Source organism: Panthera tigris, chromosome B4, assembly GCF_018350195.1.
Source record: "Panthera tigris isolate Pti1 chromosome B4, P.tigris_Pti1_mat1.1, whole genome shotgun sequence".
NCBI classification, from domain to species: domain Eukaryota; kingdom Metazoa; phylum Chordata; class Mammalia; order Carnivora; family Felidae; genus Panthera; species Panthera tigris.
The window spans coordinates 75,444,081-75,460,057 of NC_056666.1; the positions used below are offsets into that span (position 1 = coordinate 75,444,081).

At 47.9% G+C, this 15,977-nt stretch overlaps 1 protein-coding gene across 1 annotated transcript; it reads left to right on the forward strand.

Moving 5' to 3' along the window:
* The first annotated feature begins 9,306 nt into the window (after positions 1 to 9,306).
* On the forward strand, positions 9,307 to 15,950 carry LOC102954306 (trophinin associated protein). The gene is made up of 15 exons (XM_042992211.1): positions 9,307 to 9,385; positions 9,638 to 9,792; positions 9,897 to 10,080; positions 10,595 to 10,752; positions 10,842 to 10,979; positions 11,169 to 11,251; positions 12,007 to 12,059; positions 12,546 to 12,658; positions 13,540 to 13,656; positions 13,764 to 13,847; positions 13,957 to 14,016; positions 14,272 to 14,406; positions 14,559 to 15,192; positions 15,455 to 15,648; positions 15,827 to 15,950. The coding sequence occupies exons 2-15, from the start codon at positions 9,649 to 9,651 to the stop codon at positions 15,872 to 15,874; spliced, it is 2,145 nt and encodes a 714-aa protein (XP_042848145.1). The 5' UTR covers positions 9,307 to 9,385; positions 9,638 to 9,648; the 3' UTR covers positions 15,875 to 15,950.
* Positions 15,951 to 15,977: the final 27 nt, after the last annotated feature.

The window sequence follows — 15,977 nt, forward strand, 5'->3', positions numbered from 1 at the left end:
AACCCCCTTCAACCCTCCCTGGGGCAGAGCTGGCTGCCATTAGGAAGGGCTGGCTGCAGCTGTCAGGCCGAGACAGCGCTGCTGCCCACAGGTGGGACCCCTTGTTCATCAAGGAAGCCCCAGCTGTGCTCTGAAGGCCTTTCAGCTGATCCAATCAGGCTCCCCAGCTGATCCAGGATAATTTCCCTTAAAGTTCACTGATGGTGGATTTTAATCGCATCTACAAAATACCTTCACAGCAACACCTACCTTAGCGTTTGGGGACTGTAGTTTAGCCGGGTCAACACATAGAACTGACCTTCGAACGCGCAACTCCTTAGAGATGGCAGAAAACGTATGCCAACAAATTAACGAATACTTAGCCACATTTTAAAACAAACAAATGAACGAACAAACGAACGAACTAAAAGAATTCTTAGTGGGCCAGAACTCAAGATAATTCTTTTTTTTCCCTAGAGGTCCCATTTTATTGTTTTCAGTACAGTCCCAGATATATACCCAAAAGACAAGTACTCAAATAACTGCAAATGCAGGTTCATAGCAGCACCATTCATAATAGCCACAAGGTGGGAGAAAACTCAAATGTCCAGTGGATAAATGGATAAACAAAATGTGGTCCATCCACACAGGGGACTAGTATACGGCTATAAACAGGAATGGAGTGCTTATATAGGCTACAATGTGGATGCAACTTGGGAACATGATGGAAGAAACTGGACACGGTAGGCTACACCTATGTGATTCCATTTGTATGAGATATCCGGAATAGGGAGACAAAAAGCAAATTGGTGGTTGCCAGGGATTGTGGGGAGGGAAGAATGAAGAGTAACTGCTTAATGGGTATGAGGTTTCCTTTTGAGGTGATGAAAATGTTTTGGAACCACGCAGAGATGGTAATTACACAACACTGTGAATATACTAAATGCCACTGAATTGCTCACTTAAAAATGGTTGATTTTAGGGGTGCTTGATTTAGGGGTGCTGGATTTCTAAAATTGTTCCGTATTTCCTTATTTCCCTCCAAGTCTAGCTGGATTGTAGAGTGAAGTTTATGATTTGTACACTGGGAAAGAGTCTACGAAGGAATACTGACACCTTTCTTCTAAGGAAATAGTTATCAGGCCACATCCACAGAACCTGACCATAAATGAACCCATCTTTACCACCTCTTTTAAGACAAACGAGTCTCAAATATTTGAAATGAGAGAATAAACCTCACCAGCAGAAGGTTAAAGAAAGTACACTAGATTATGTTATATCTGATTATTTTTTTTAATTTTTTAATGTTTATTTATTTTTGAGAGAGACAGAGCATGAACAGCAAAGGAGCAGAGAGAGTGGGAGACACAGAATCTGAAGCAGGCTCCAGACTCTGAGCTGTCAGCACAGAGCTTGACATGGGGCTCGAACTCACAAACCATGAAAGCATGACCTGAGCCGAAATCAGACACTTAACTGAGCCACCAAGGCACCCCGTATCTGATTATTATTTTTTTTTAATGTTTAATGTTTGTTTATTTTTGAGAGAGAGAGAGAGTGAGTGCCTGAGCAGAAGTGGGGAGGGGCAGAGAGAGAGAGAGAGAGGGAGGGAGAGAGAATCCGAAATAGGCTCCAGGCTCTGAGCTGTCAGCACAGAGCCCAAAGCGGGGCTCAAACCCATGAGCCATGGGATCATGACCTGAGCCAAAGTTGGAGGCTTAACCAACTGAATCACCCAGGCGCCCCAGGTTATGTCTGATTATTAACAGGTATGTAAATTTTATTTTATTTTATTTTTTTTACATTCATTTATTTTTGAGAGACAGAGACAGACAGAGTGTGAGCAGGGCAGAGAGAGAGAGAGACACGGAATCTGAAGCAGGATCCAGGCTCTGAGCTGCCAGCACAGAGTCCGATGCGGAGCTCAAACCCAGAAACCGTGAGATCATGATCTGAGCCCAAGTGGGACGCTTAACCAACTGAGCCACCCAGGCACCCCTGGGTATATGAATTTTAAAACAAATGAACTTTTGGCTGATCTCTGTCTTTTTTGTTGCTAAATTTTCCATCTCAGTTCATTTTTGTTTGTTTATTTTTTGAGAGAGAGAGGGACAGAGAGAGAGAGAGAAAGAGAGAGAGAGAGAGAGAGAGAGAATGAGCGGGGGAAGGGCAGATAGAGAGGGGGACAGAGGATCTGAAGCAGGCTCTGTGCTGATATCAGTGAGCCCAACGTAGGGCTCAAACTCATGAAGGAACTATGAGATCATGACCTGAGCTGAAGTCAGATGCTCAACTGGCCGAGCCACCCAGGTGCCCCTCCATCTCGATTCATTAATTGGAGTCTGGCAAAGAGAGGAGAGTCCACATTAACTTGGGAAGTTCCTAAGATGTTTTCTAAGGACAGCAGAAAAACTTCGAAGTATTTTAAAGCAGGTAAATGATGTGATTTTTAAAGGCTAGTCTTGAATTCATGGTTTTCAATATGTTTAGATATAGAAATATAGATGTAAATGTGGTGGGTTCGTGCGTGTGTGTGGGTATAGATTATATTTGTGTGTGTAGACTGTTTTCCCCAGCTCTGTTCACTGAGAACAACTGGGGGCACCAATACCCTAATAGCCATGAATGCAGCTAGTGCTAGCTCTTGGTTTCTGTTTTCATTGTTTTAATAGGCTTTACTTTTTTTTTTTTTAGAGCATTTTTAGATTTATAGAAAAAATTGAAGAGAAAATACAGAGGTTTCCAAATACTTTCCCTCTGCCACACTAAGAGGGAGAGTATTTCCCCTACTTTTTTTCTAAGTTTATTTATTTATTTTGAGAGACAGAGAGAAAGAACAAGCTGGGAAGGGGGAGAGAGAGAGGGAGACAGAAGATCCAAAGCAGGCTGTATGCTGAGAGCAGACAGCCTGATGCAGGGCTCAAACTCATGAACCAAGAGATCATGATCTGAGCCAAAGTCAGATGCCTAACAAACTGAGCCACCCAGGGGCCCTAGTATTTCCCTTATTGTTAACGTTGTGTACTGGTGTGATACATTTATTACAACTGATGAACTAATGTTGACACATTATTCTTTAACTAATGTCCATAGTTTACATTAGGGATCACCGTTGGACGGTTCTATGGGTGTTTTGAAATGCACAATGTCATGTATTCACTATTACTTATCATACGGACAGCTTCAGTTCCCTAAAACTTCTCTGTGCTCCGCCTGTTTGTCCCTCCCACTCCCCCAGCTCCTGGCAACTTTCCTTCCTGCAAGCTCTTGCCTTTATCAGAATGTCATAGAGTTGGAATCATATAGTATATAGCCTTTTGAGATGGGCTTCTTTCACTTAGCAATATGTATTTCAGATTCCTTTTTTGTGGCTTAATAGCTCATTTCTTTTGATCACTAAATAATATTCTATTGTATGGCCATGCCAGTTTATTTATCCACTCAGCTATCGAAAGATATCTTGCTTGTTTCCAAGTTTGGGCAATTATGAATAAAGCTACTATAAGCACCCATGTGCAGGTTGTCACGTGGACATAAGCTTTCAACTCACTTGCGTCAGCTCTTGGCTTCTAAATAACATACTCCAATAAAAGGGACCAGAGATCCTTGGAGAAATGGCTGATTCCAGAGCTGATGTCGGGAAAACAGAGTTTGACCCTGAAACTTGTTGCTATGCTAGGAAGAAAAGAAATGCTTAAAAAAAAAAAAAAAAAAAAAAAGACAAATGCTAAAAGGATGCAGTCAAGGTGAAAGGATACAGAAGACCACTTGAAAGGACCTCAGCTGACCAAACCAGAGTCAACCTGAGTACAAGAATGAACCATAGTGGTAATTGGGTAATAATCCACTGAATATAATAGAAAAGTATGAGTCCATATTGATGTAATTCAGTAAAGTGAAAGTTTGATGAGGAATGGAATATTTACATAATCTCAACATACTTTCCCCCCCACACAAAATAAAAATTACAAGGGGAAAGAGTGATATTTACAGCAGAGAAACCTGGCATTAATTTAATGAAATAATCAGAGTAACAGGGCAAATGGAGGTGGGTACCACCTGATAGAAAAAGGCAGGAAGAAAACAGCATCATTTCCCCAACAGTCCTGCCGGGGATGCATACCCTGGGTCTAATCACGAGGAAACATCAGACAAACCCAAATTGAGGGACATTCTGCAAAGAACAGACCTGTAATGATCAAAAGTGTCAAGGTCATGAAATTCAAGAATGAAGGATTGTTCCAGACTGAAGGAGACTAAAGAAACATGACAACTAAATACAACACATGATTCTGGGCTGGATCCTTTTGTTATAAAAGATATCATTTAGAAAAGCCGTGGAACTCGAATGGGGTCTGAAGGTTAGATGGCAGGAAAGTATCAGCATTCTTTTCCTGATTTTGATGGTTGTGTTGTGGTTATGGAGGAGAATGTCCTTATTAGCAGGAAATGTACATCAAAGCATTGGGGGGAGATGTGGGGCAACATATTGGCAACTTACTCTCAAATGGTTGAAAAAAAAGTTTTGGGTGCTACCCATGCAAATTTTCTCTGAGTTTGAGATTGTTTCACCAGAAAAAAAAAAAAAAAGGTGAAAAAAAGGTTACTCTTTGGAGAAACTTTAGATGGTTTCCCAGGTCAAGGTTTCCCCTGGCATTGCTACTGTGTTAATATAATTTTGGGAGTTCTGTAATGATGTAACAATAATGTAAGAAAAGAAATCAAACAAAACAAGAATAACAAAAAACTCAGCAAGGTGTAAAGACTGAAAGAGAACGGATGTAATTTTTTTTTTTTTTTAATGTTCGTTTATTTTTGAGACAGAGTGTGTGTGAGCTGGGGAGGGGCAGGGAGAGACAGAGACACAGAATCGGAAGCAGGCTCCAGGTTACAAACTGTCAGCACAGAGCCCCACACTGGGCTTGAACTCATGAACGGTGAGATCATGACCTGAGCCGAAGTCAGACACTTAACCAACTGAGCCACCCAAACGCCCCTGTAACTGTTTTCTTATTTTTTTATTTTTTAATGTTTGTTTATTTTTGAGAGAGAGAGACAGAGCGCGATCAGAGAGAGGGAGACACAGAATCCGAAGCAGGCTCCAGGCTCTGAGTTGTCAGCACAGAGCCCAATGCAGGGCTCGAACTCACAGACCATGAGATCATGACATCCCACCCCCCCTATCCCGTAACTGTTGTTTATTTGCAGAAGACATAATTATCTCTATAGAAAACCCAAGAGAATCAGTAGAAAAACCAGGAAAACCAAGGAAAGAGCTAATTAAAACTGCCAGATAGAAAATCAAGTATAGGGGCACCTGGGTGGCTCGGTTGGTTAAGTGTCTGACTTGGGCTCAGGTCATGATGTTGGGGTTCACGGGTTCGAGCCCTGCCTGGGGCTCTGTGCTGACAGCTCAGAGCCTGGGGCCTGCTTCAGATTCTGTGTCTCCCTCTCTCTCTCTGCTCCTCCCCCACTTGTGCTCCAAGTCTCTCAAAAATAAATGAACATTAAAAATAAAATTAAATTAAAAAGAAAAGCAATTATAGGGGCACCTGGCTGGCTCAGTCCGTAGAGCATGTGACTCTTGATTTTGGGGTCATCAGTGTGAGCCCCCCATTGGGCATACAGATGACTTACAAAAGAAAGAAAGAAAGAAAATCAATTTTATTTCTCTGGAGGCCTAAATGAAATATTTGCAATGTGTAAAGTGGGATTTACACTTTACACTTTACACATGGGATTACTATGCAGAATATACAGTAAAATCTTAGAAATCAGCAAGACTCAAGACAGGAAAGATGACAAAAAAAATGCACAAGAGACATGGACAGGCATTTCAGGGAGAGAGAGAAGCACTGTTGGCTAACAAGAATATGAAGCAACACTCAAACTCACTGGTAATTAGAAAAGTGCAATTGTGAATAACCAGGGGCGTCTGGGTGGCTCAGTCAGTTAAGCGTCTGACTTCATCTCAGGTCGTGTTCTCACGGTTTGTGGGTTTGAGCCCCACATTGGGCTCTCTGTTGTCAACACAGAGTCCACTTTGGATCCTCTCTCTGCCCCTCCCCTGCTCGCACGTGCTTTCTCTGTCTCTCTCTGCTGGCAGCCCCTACAAGCTGGAAAAGGCAAGAAATAGACTCTCCCCTGAAGTCTCCAGAAGGAATGGAGCTGTGCCAACACCTTGATTTTAGACTTCTGACCTCCAGACCCATAAGAGAACAAATGGGTATTGTTTTAAGCCACTAAATTTGCAGCAATTTGTTACAGCAGCAACAGGAAACTAATATACAACTGTACATGTTTCTTTTTTTAACATTTATTCATCCTTGAGAGACAGAGAGAGGCAGAGCATGAGCAGGGGAGGGGGAGAGAGAGAGAGAGACAGAATCCGAAGCAGGCTCCAGGCTCTGAGCTGTTAGTTAGCACAGAGCCCGAAGCGGGGCTCGAACTCACGAACTGTGAGACCATGACCTGAGCCGAAGTCGGACACTCAACCGACTGAGCCACCCAGGCGCCCCCAACTGTACATGTTTTATAAGCACACATTCACAGTTAACTTCTGTTAAGGGCTCTCTTTGGCAGCACATATACTAAAATTGAAAAAAAAAAAATTCTACCGAGCACATTAGAGTTAAAACAACATTTAGTTTTTTTTAATTTTATTTTTAAGTAATCTCCACACTCAACACGGGGTTCGAACTCACAACCCCAAGATCAATTAGTGTTTATGGGGCAGAGGACTAAGAAAGCAGATAGGGAATAAGGGGTGGGGAGGGATAGAACAAAACCAGAGAGGTGGCTTGTACCTTCCCGTGCACAATGTCCAGCAAAGGCAAACAGAAGCAGGTCACTCTGGCCGCTGTGTAGAAAACAGGTTGGATGCTCTGACAGGCTTGGCAGATATTCTGGACATTGGCTCTTTTAAAGACTTCTCTGATATAAAAATCAGTCTCCCTTGTACTTTGAGTCTGTGAAGGCAATGCCCTGACGAGCAGGCATAATATTTTGGTCATTGGAAGGTATATCTTCTTGATAAATCACTCAGTTTCTCTTATGAATTTGATTAGTGTGAGTCAGTCTCTAGATCTACTCTGGGTGGCCTGACAATCTGTCCCATTTCCAGGTTTGTGAAGCCGAGGGTGACACCTGCGCTGTGCTAACTACCTTAAAATCACGTAAAGCCACTATGCAGCCAGCCTCCATCCCGGTGCCTTCCCATCTTCCAAACTTCAGCCTTATTCCTCCCTGTTTCCCAAACACCCGAAAAAGGGCTTTACGCATGGTAGGTGCACGATGCTTGTTAGCAGCCATCCCTGCGGATCTTGTGGTTAGAATCTGGCACATTCACAGTGCCTGCCAGTGGAATAAGGTGGCCTTCTCTTTCCCTCAACTCAGACTACCTTTCTAGTTTTATTTTCTGTTCCTATATTCCATCTACCCCTAAGAGCTTGCCATTCTCTGAACACACCATATTCTTTCATGTTTTATTTTTTCCTTTGCAGGTACTGTTCCGAGTGCCTAGGATAGACTTCTTTTATTTTTTAGTTTTTTTAAAATGTTATTTGTAAGTAATCTCCACACTCAACATGGGGTTCGAACTCACACCCCCAAGATCAAGAGTTGCATGGTCTACCCACTGAGCCAGCCAGGTGTCCTGCCTTCTCTCTTTTTCAAGAGGAAATTCAAATATTACTTCTTAGAGGTCTTCCCTGTCACTCCATGCATTCATTTGATCAATTATTCATCCATCCGTTGACTCATTCAACAAATATTGAGCACTTTACAAGCCAGGCACAATGCAAGGCATTGAGCATATGATGGTAAGCCAAAAATAAAAGGTCACCACCCTCATGGTGGTCTAGCAGGGGACCAAGTTTAATAAACACAATAGAGTATGTTCATATTGATGAAAAATCAATTACCAACTAAGATGCATGCTCTGAGGAAACAAACGCTGTTCTCTGAGAGCACATAACCAGGGAATCTTTTTAGAATTAGGGTGGATTGTGAATAGAGGGGTTCAAGGAAGGCCTCTATATGGAAGTAACAGTGAATATCAATTTGGAGGCACAAATAGGCCAAGTGGAAGCAAAAAAGGCATTGCAGACAGGGAGACTAGAAGGAACATGACCAGTTTGAAGAACTGAAAGAGGCAATGAAGTTGGGAAGTTGGAAAGCAGAGAACAAGGGGGAGAGTGGTGCAAGATGGGGACTGTGAATGAGGAACGGTCAAAGCACAGTGACAACGTGACCAGAATTGCAATTTTGAAAGATGACTCCAGCTGCTGTATGGTGAATGCATGAAAGTGGAGAGCAAGAGAGAATGGACGGTATGAGACTCTTGCAATCCTTTAGGTGAGATTAGGGTGGATTAGGGTGGTGGCGATGAAGAAGAAAAATGAATTGCGAAGATATGAAAAATAGTAAGAGTGAGCAAGAGATTGTAAGAGTAAGGAAAGGAGTCCAAAAATAACTCCTGGTTCCTGGCTTGAGTAACAGAAACCACTGTAGTCAGAGAGAAGAGTCCTGCACACTTGAAACCATCGCCCGTTTCCCCGTCTTCCATTAGAGGTCACCACTCCATTCTCACCAGGGTATTCTTGGTTCTCTGTTTCACACCCCTGCCTGCCATTAACAGGCCGGTGACACCGCTCTCCCCAGTCCTCCAGGCCTGTTGTGTTGAATGGGTTCCAGTGACACTGTTTGAGTCTTATTTCTTATCTGTGAAATGGAGACCACACCTCGCCGGGTCGTGAGGCTCCTGAGAGGAAAAGATGCTTTATTTTTATTTTTATTGTTGTTAGGCTCCGTTCTATTCCATTCAGACTTCTCTGTCGGTTTGGAAGCGCTTTCCCATCCCAGATACAACGCGCAGATGTTTCCTATACGTGTCTGGAACTGCGTCCCCAAAGGTTAACGCTGCTCTCGGTCAGAGTGGCCTCTGGGGGGTCGGGCCAGCCTCCTACACCGTTAGCCTCTTTCCGGACGGACCGCCCCTCCCGCAAAGCCCCGAGAACCGTACTTGTCACAGCAGTCCCGAGATATCGCGAGAGTTCGCAGTGCCCGTTGCGGCCCCGACTTGGAGTGCCACGCCTTCCCCGGCCTCAGAACGCCCTCCTCCTTTCTCTTATCCCGCCTCCCATCCTGCGCTCCGCTCTTGGATTGGCTGACTGAGTCGGGTCAGCTTTTTTCCAGGCCAGAAAGCGGCTCGACAGCTAGTCCTTCTTCTGACCCCGCCTCCGAAGCCTGTGGATTGGACTGCTCAGCCAGGTGTCACGCGCCTCCGCGGGAGCGCAGAAGAGCCAATCAGGCGCTCGGCGTATTTTACAAACTGGGGAAGGAGCGCCGTGGAAGCCAGAGTCAGGAAAAAGCGGAGGCAGTGTGAGTGAGCCAGAGCGGTTCCGAGGTAGGTGCGGCATGGAGATCTTGGACGGAATGGGGACTGCGGGGCTCACAGGGAGGAGAGGCAGCTCCGGGTCCTGGGGTGAAAGAGTAGGCTCGGGATGTCTGGAGGTGGCACCCAGAACAGTGGCCTTGGAAGCATCGGTCTTCAGGACTCATGGGTTTGGGAGGAGGTGGGAGCTTCAGGAATGTCAGAACTGATGCGCCGAACTGGCTGACTGACCTTTGATCCCAGATCCTTTCCTCCCCATCTCAGTTGTAGCCGTCATGACTACCCTCCAAGCCACAAAGGATCCTTTCCTGAGGGGTGTATCTCCTACCCCTAGCAAGATTCCCGTACGTTCTCAGAGACGCCAGCCTCTCCCTACAGTCAAACCCCGCATCCTGGATCAGGAGAACCAAGATCCAAAGGTAAGAAGGGCCTGGTGGGTGAAGACAGTAGCTACGAGGAGGCAGCACATACCAGCAATGCACCCCAAAGCTGAACCCCAGCTTTTTGTCCCCCTCTCCCTTAGAGACTGGTGCAGAAGCTCAGTATTCAACACCCCGTCGACTCAGCCGGCCCCACGCCAAAAGTCACACATCAAACGGAGAAATCAGAAAGATCACTGGAGAGCACTCAGCTCCGGAACCCCTTGGAGGAACTGAGGCCTAGCCCTGGGGGACAAAATGTGGGACCTAGGCCCCCTCCCCAGACAGGTACCTGTTGTAGGATTGAAAACACAGTCTCCTTGTGTGGAGGTGGGGGAACGGCCTTTGTGAACTTTCCACTACCCTGATCTGCTTACTGTAAGAGTCTTGGAACCTGCTCCTGGAAAACTCTCTACTCTTAGAAGCCCTCTCCTTCTTTCAGCAAAAGGTCATCTCTTCTAAAGCCTTTTCCAGCTTCCTCAGTCACAACCAATTGCTCTGTGTTCTCATACTTTGTAGTACTTCTTTTATAACATGTCCATACTTTGGCTTGAGTCTGTTACCTCTCTGTAGTTTGATGGTAACTTCTGGAGGATGGAGGCTGGGCTTTCTCATTCGTCTCTGAGCTCCAGTGCCTAGAATAGTATCTTACATAAAGTAAAGTTCTATGAATTTTGCTAAACTGAGTTCAATAATATGAGTCTCTTCAGCTCCCTCTTGTACTTCTAGGTAACTACACTGGGGTCCGTGGCCCCTTAGCCTTCCTCCTTCTGGTTCCTTTTCACTTGTCCTTCTCTTGCAGAGGCTCCAGGGACCATAGAGTTTGTGGCTGACCCTGCAGCCCTGGCCACCATCCTGTCAGGTGAGGGGGTGAAGAGCTGTCGCCTGGGGCGCCAGCCCAGTCTGGCTCAGAGAGTACTGGTTCGAGGGAGCCAGGGAGGCACCATCCGTAGAGGCCAGGTAATAAGACAGGATATGAGAAAATCAGGCTGGTGTGGACTGAGGACGGACTCCTGAGCCTGTGTTGACAGCCTCTTTTGTGGTGTCAGGGTGCCCGGGCCTCTGCATATTTAGCCCCTAGAACTCCCACCCACCGACTGGACCCTGCCAGGGCTTCCTGCTTCTCGAGGCTGGAGGGACCAGGACCCCGCGGCCGGACCTTGTGTCCCCAGAGGCTAGAGGCTCTGGTGAGTGCCCTTGAGGGGCTGATACTCAGTGCTTCTGGGAGCTCTTTCCTGGGACAAAGCTGAGCTTTAGGAGAGAAGATACCTCATGATGAACCAGAGAGGGTTGTGGAGGCTGATGGGGCTGGTGGAAGCTTGAAGTTTTGAGGTCCACCTCTGACTCTGTTTTTTTCTCTTTCTCCCATGGGTCAGATTCCACCTTCAGGACCTTCCGTTCACCCCTCTGCGCACCCCAGTTTCCAGGAGCTAAGAAGAGGGACAGGTGGCAGCAGCCGGTGAGGAAGAAAGGATCATTTAGAAAAGAATGATCCGGGGCGCCTGGGTGGCTCAGTCGGTTAAGCGTCCGACTTCGGCTCAGGTCATGATCTTGCGGTCTGTGGGTTCGAGCCCCGTGTCGGGCTCTGTGCTGACAGCTCAGAGCCTGGAGCCTGTTTCAGATTCTATGTCTCCCTTTTCCTCTGACCCTCCCCTGTTCATGCTCTCTCTCTCTCTCTCTCTCTGTCTCAAAAATAAATAAATGTTAAAAAAAATTAAAAAAAAAAAAAAAAAGAAAAGAAAAGAATGATCCAATGTCTGATACAGGGGTCCCTCAGAGCTAGCATCTTCCAGTAGCTTTAGGACTTCCCACCAACCCAGAAGGGAAAAGGGAAACTTGTGGCTGCTTAGGGTGAACCCTTGGAATAGGGTTCAGCCTCCATAGCCAGGCTTTAGTATGACACCAGTTTTTTTTGGGTGGTGGGGGAAGAAGGAACAGAAATGAGAAATGCTATCTCTTTTGCTTAGTGGCTACAGCATAGATGATGGCAATAAATGGAATTTGGGGTTGATTCAGCATTTACTAATTGTGTAAGCTTGCCCTAACCACCAAGCTTCAGTTTTTTTTTAATCGGTCAAATATGGATAATGTTTGTATCATTAGAGGTGGTTGTGCGAAGAATTAAATGAGATGGTGTTTGTAAAGCACTTAGCAAAGTGCCCAGCTCATACTTGGTACTCAGTGACTGCTAGCTGCTGTCCTTATTGTCATCAGGACTTCAGTGAGCCAGACATCAGGATTACTCCTGGAGACCTCAGTTCAGCCTGGTGAGTTTGTGTGGCCATGGGGAGAAAACAGGGGCAGACGGGCTATGTGCAATCGAGAGCAAGACGGGAGAAAGTTCAGCAGGTCAGGGTGGGGGGTGGTGGAGAGAGGGGAAGGCCACATCAGAAGGAACCAGAAAGGAAGGGACCTTGATATGCTAGAGGTTGCCCAGTTGCCCTTGGGTAAAAGGAGGTGGTCCCCACTTCAGCCCTCTCTCTGCCACGTCCTATGAGATTTACCTTCCACTCACTGTTCTATCCTCAGCCCTAAGAGCCATCATCACACCCCTAGCCCACTCAGGGTATTCAGATTAATAAGTGATTACTGAGATAGTGCTGGGCTCCAAGGGGGTGCTGGATGTGTCCCCACCTCTGATGGTACAGTGGGGGCTGTCCAAACCTGCATACCCTCTTTGGAGGTTGCAAAACCCTATGCCAGACATCGGTGTCTATTCCAGACACTACAGCAAATTTCCTGTCTCCTCATAGCTCCCTCTCTCCCTGAAGGAGAACATGAAGTTGTTACTCACTCTGATGAAGGAGGAGGGGGCCCCCTAGGTCTGGCCCAGCGGGTACCATTAAGAGAGATAACCCACACCAGGGTGAGATGGGTCCCTTCTGGGATGGGGAGAGGCGGGGGAGATGTTTGGGGGAATTCTCTGGCAGCAGCCAGCCCTGAGGATTGTGGGTGGGCCTTGGGATGCTAGCTGAGTCTGTGTTTGCCCCGTGGGCCCAAGGCCTCTCCAGAGGGGGACTAGCCTCTGTTAACCAGGGGTCAGGAGCCTGGGGCTGAGAGGTCACAGTCTGGTATATATTTGTAACACCATCAGATCAGTGCTGAGAATGAGACAGACCTGACATTCATTCACTCCACAGTACTCTAGGTTCCGGATACACAGTAGTCAATAAATTTATATTCTAGAAGGGGGAGACAAAAAATAGACCCATATGTAAAATATGTAACATGTCAGGCGGTGGTGATAAGGTTAAAAAAAAAAAAAAGCGGGCACTGAAGGGGTTGTGGATGTAGGGGAGGAGGGTATGGCAATTTCAAATAGATTGGTCTGGGCAATCACATTGAGAAGATGAAATTTTAGTGAAGACCGAAAGGAGCTGGGGGAGTGAACCATGCAGATATCTGGGAGAAGGATGTTCCAGGCCAGAAGAACCGCAGATGCAAAGGCCCTGAGAGGGAAGGTGCCTCGTGTGTTTAAGAGGACTCCAGCCAGGCTGAAGCAGAGTAAGGAGGATGACAGGAAATGAGGTTAGGGTGATGGCAAGATCCCATTGGGTAAAGATTTATAAACCAGTGTGAGGCCTTGGCTTTTGCTTGGATTGAGTGGAAAGCCATGGAGAGGGGTGATGAACAAGGGAGAGACAGGATTTGATTAGGTCTTAATAGAATAGTACTGGCTGCTGTAATGAGAAGACATAGGAATGCAAAGGGGGAGTGATCCCTCTTCCACCTCATTCCTCCCCACAGGACGGCCGTGCCTCCCACCTGATACCCTCCCCTGGCCGTGTGGTGCCACCTTCCATCACCCACCCATCACCCTTTGGACAGGCTCAGCGTGTACCCTCGCCTCGCACCTCAGCTCCAGTTTGTATCCACAACTCCTGGGGGCTGGGCGAGGGCAGAACAACCTGGCTGGGGTCCCTGCTCAATCTAGGTTTTGTTCCTGTTTAACCATCCTCCTCTCTCCCCAGACCTCGTATTCAGTTTTGCGGCGTCTTGCCGTTCGCCCCAAAACCCAGTTCACACCCATCCTGTCAGCCCCCAGAGTTCAGCAGGTAAGGGAGAGCGGAGAGAGTGGGGGCGGGTAGCTGGCATAGGCCAGGGCAGGGGAGGAAGGGAATGGATGGGTACAGAGAGAGCTGTGATGTCTCACTTCTGTCTCAGGCCCAGTGTTTGAGTGGCCTCTCCCCTCAGTCTTGCCCTGAAGACCCTGCCCTGCCCTGGGTAAGTATCTGAAGGCTTTCCATGCTGAGATCCCGCTCTATGTCCTGTTGGCCTGGGCCCAGCTGTTTCAGGCACGTGGGCTCTCTGGAAAAGCTACCAACTCTCCAAATCTCCCTGCTCCTCTGCTGCCCCTCCTAATATCTGTTTAGGGCCTCTCAACTAACCTGATTCCTTCTTTGTGGACCCCTTTGTGGAACCTGGTCTTCCTGCCCCAGCCTGGCTTCCTCACACAGCTCCTCTCCTCCTCTGTGGCAGGAGCAGATTGCAATCCGGTTATTTGACCAGGAGAGCTGCGTGAGTTTGCATGAGGGTCCTGGGAAACCCGCCGTGGCAGCTCCTCATGGACCCCACCCTGGCACAACCCCCAAGCTCCAGGAGCTGAAGATGCAGGTGGGTCTGTGGGCAATAGCTTTGATGCCTGATTGGCCGTGACGCAGCAGGGAAGGGGATACAGGAGAGGGAAGTATGGGAACAGGACAGTGTGGGTGGAGACTTGAACCCACACACTGACATCACCCTGGGTACTCTTCTCCCACTCACAGCGCATCAGTATCCTGCAGCAGCTGTTGCGACAGGAGGTAGAAGGGCTCACAGGGGGCAAGTGTGTCCCCCTGAATGGAGGCTCCTCTCTGGATATGGTTGAACTTCAGCCCCTGCTGGCTGAGATGTCTAGAACTCTCAATGCCCCAGAGAAGAATTCAGGGGACTTACACCCTCCCGGACTGTTACAGAACCCTGGGCTACCAAAGCCCTGCCTCCCAGAGGAGTGTGGGGAACCACAGCCCTGCCCAGGAACAAAGCTGGAGATAGCTCAGCCCTGCCCTGCAACAGAGCCAGGGCCCCCAGAGTCCAGCCATAGCAGGGAGCCTGGGATACCAGAATCCCCTGTCCAGGAACAGCCTGAGGTATCAGAGCCCTGCCCTCCAGTAGAGCCTGGACCCCTTCAGGCAGACTCCCACGGGCAGACTGGACTCCTAGAGCCCTCCCCTAGGATAGAGCCTGGGGCATCAGAGGCCTGCTTCCTGGAACCTAGAAGTCCAGAGTCCAGCCCACGGCCCTGCTGCAGTCCGTGGGCACCAGCCACCACCAACCTGATCTTCTCCTCCCAACGCCCACTCTGTGCCAGCCCCCCTATTCACTCACTCCGGTCACTGAGGCCCCCAACAGGCCAGGCAGGTAAGGAGTTGGCTGGAAGGGCTTATGAACAAAGGAGGTCCTCATCTCTTACTGGGAGCGGGCCCCCACCTTGCACCAGCTGGTCCCATTGCTTGCATTTCCCCACCTACCCTGCCCCAGCCTGGTGCTCTTTCGGGAAGAAGGGAAGAGTTGCGCCTCGAGCTGTGTGCTGCTCTTGGCCCTTGGTGGGGGAGTGGGGAAGCACTGGATATGGCGGGAGTTTAGAGCCTGCCTTCAAGTCTCTGTGGTCCTCGGCCCTCAGGCCCCAGCAACCTGGCCCCTCGAACCCTGGCTCTGAGGCAGCGCCTCAAAGCATGTTTGACTGCCATCCACTGCTTCCACGAGGCCCGCCTGGATGATGAATGTGCCTTCTACACCAGCCGAGCCCCACCCTCAGGCCCCACCCGGGTCTGCACCAACCCTGTGGCTACATTACTTGAATGGCAGGACGCCCTGGTGAGCCTCCCATTCACAGCCAAGCTGTACCTGCACAGCAAGCCTGTGGAAAGTAGGGTGTTGTGGGGAGAGGGAAGGCAGGGGGGCGGGGAAGCCTCTGCTTCTTTACAGTGGTCAGTGGGGAAGGGTTGGCTACAGTTCAAGGATGGCTGGGCTGTGACAAGGTCTCTCTCTCCAGTGTTTTATTCCAGTTGGTTCTGCTGCCCCACAGGACTCTCTATCATGATGCGTCCACATCCTGTTCTGCCATGCGCCTTCCTTTTAGCCCTTATTTATTATCCTTCAATAAAGTTTCTTTTTTTATTTTATTTTTTTAATGTTTTATTCTT

Bases quoted from the DNA above. Each gene is read 5' to 3' on its own strand.
- LOC102954306 (XM_042992211.1), top strand. From the start codon at position 9,649: ATGACTACCCTCCAAGCCACAAAGGATCCTTTCCTGAGGGGTGTATCT. The intron at 9,793-9,896 runs GTAAGAAGGGCC...CCTCTCCCTTAG, and splicing joins AGGAGAACCAAGATCCAAAG to AGACTGGTGCAGAAGCTCAG. The intron at 11,252-12,006 runs GTGAGGAAGAAA...TATTGTCATCAG, and splicing joins GGGACAGGTGGCAGCAGCCG to GACTTCAGTGAGCCAGACAT.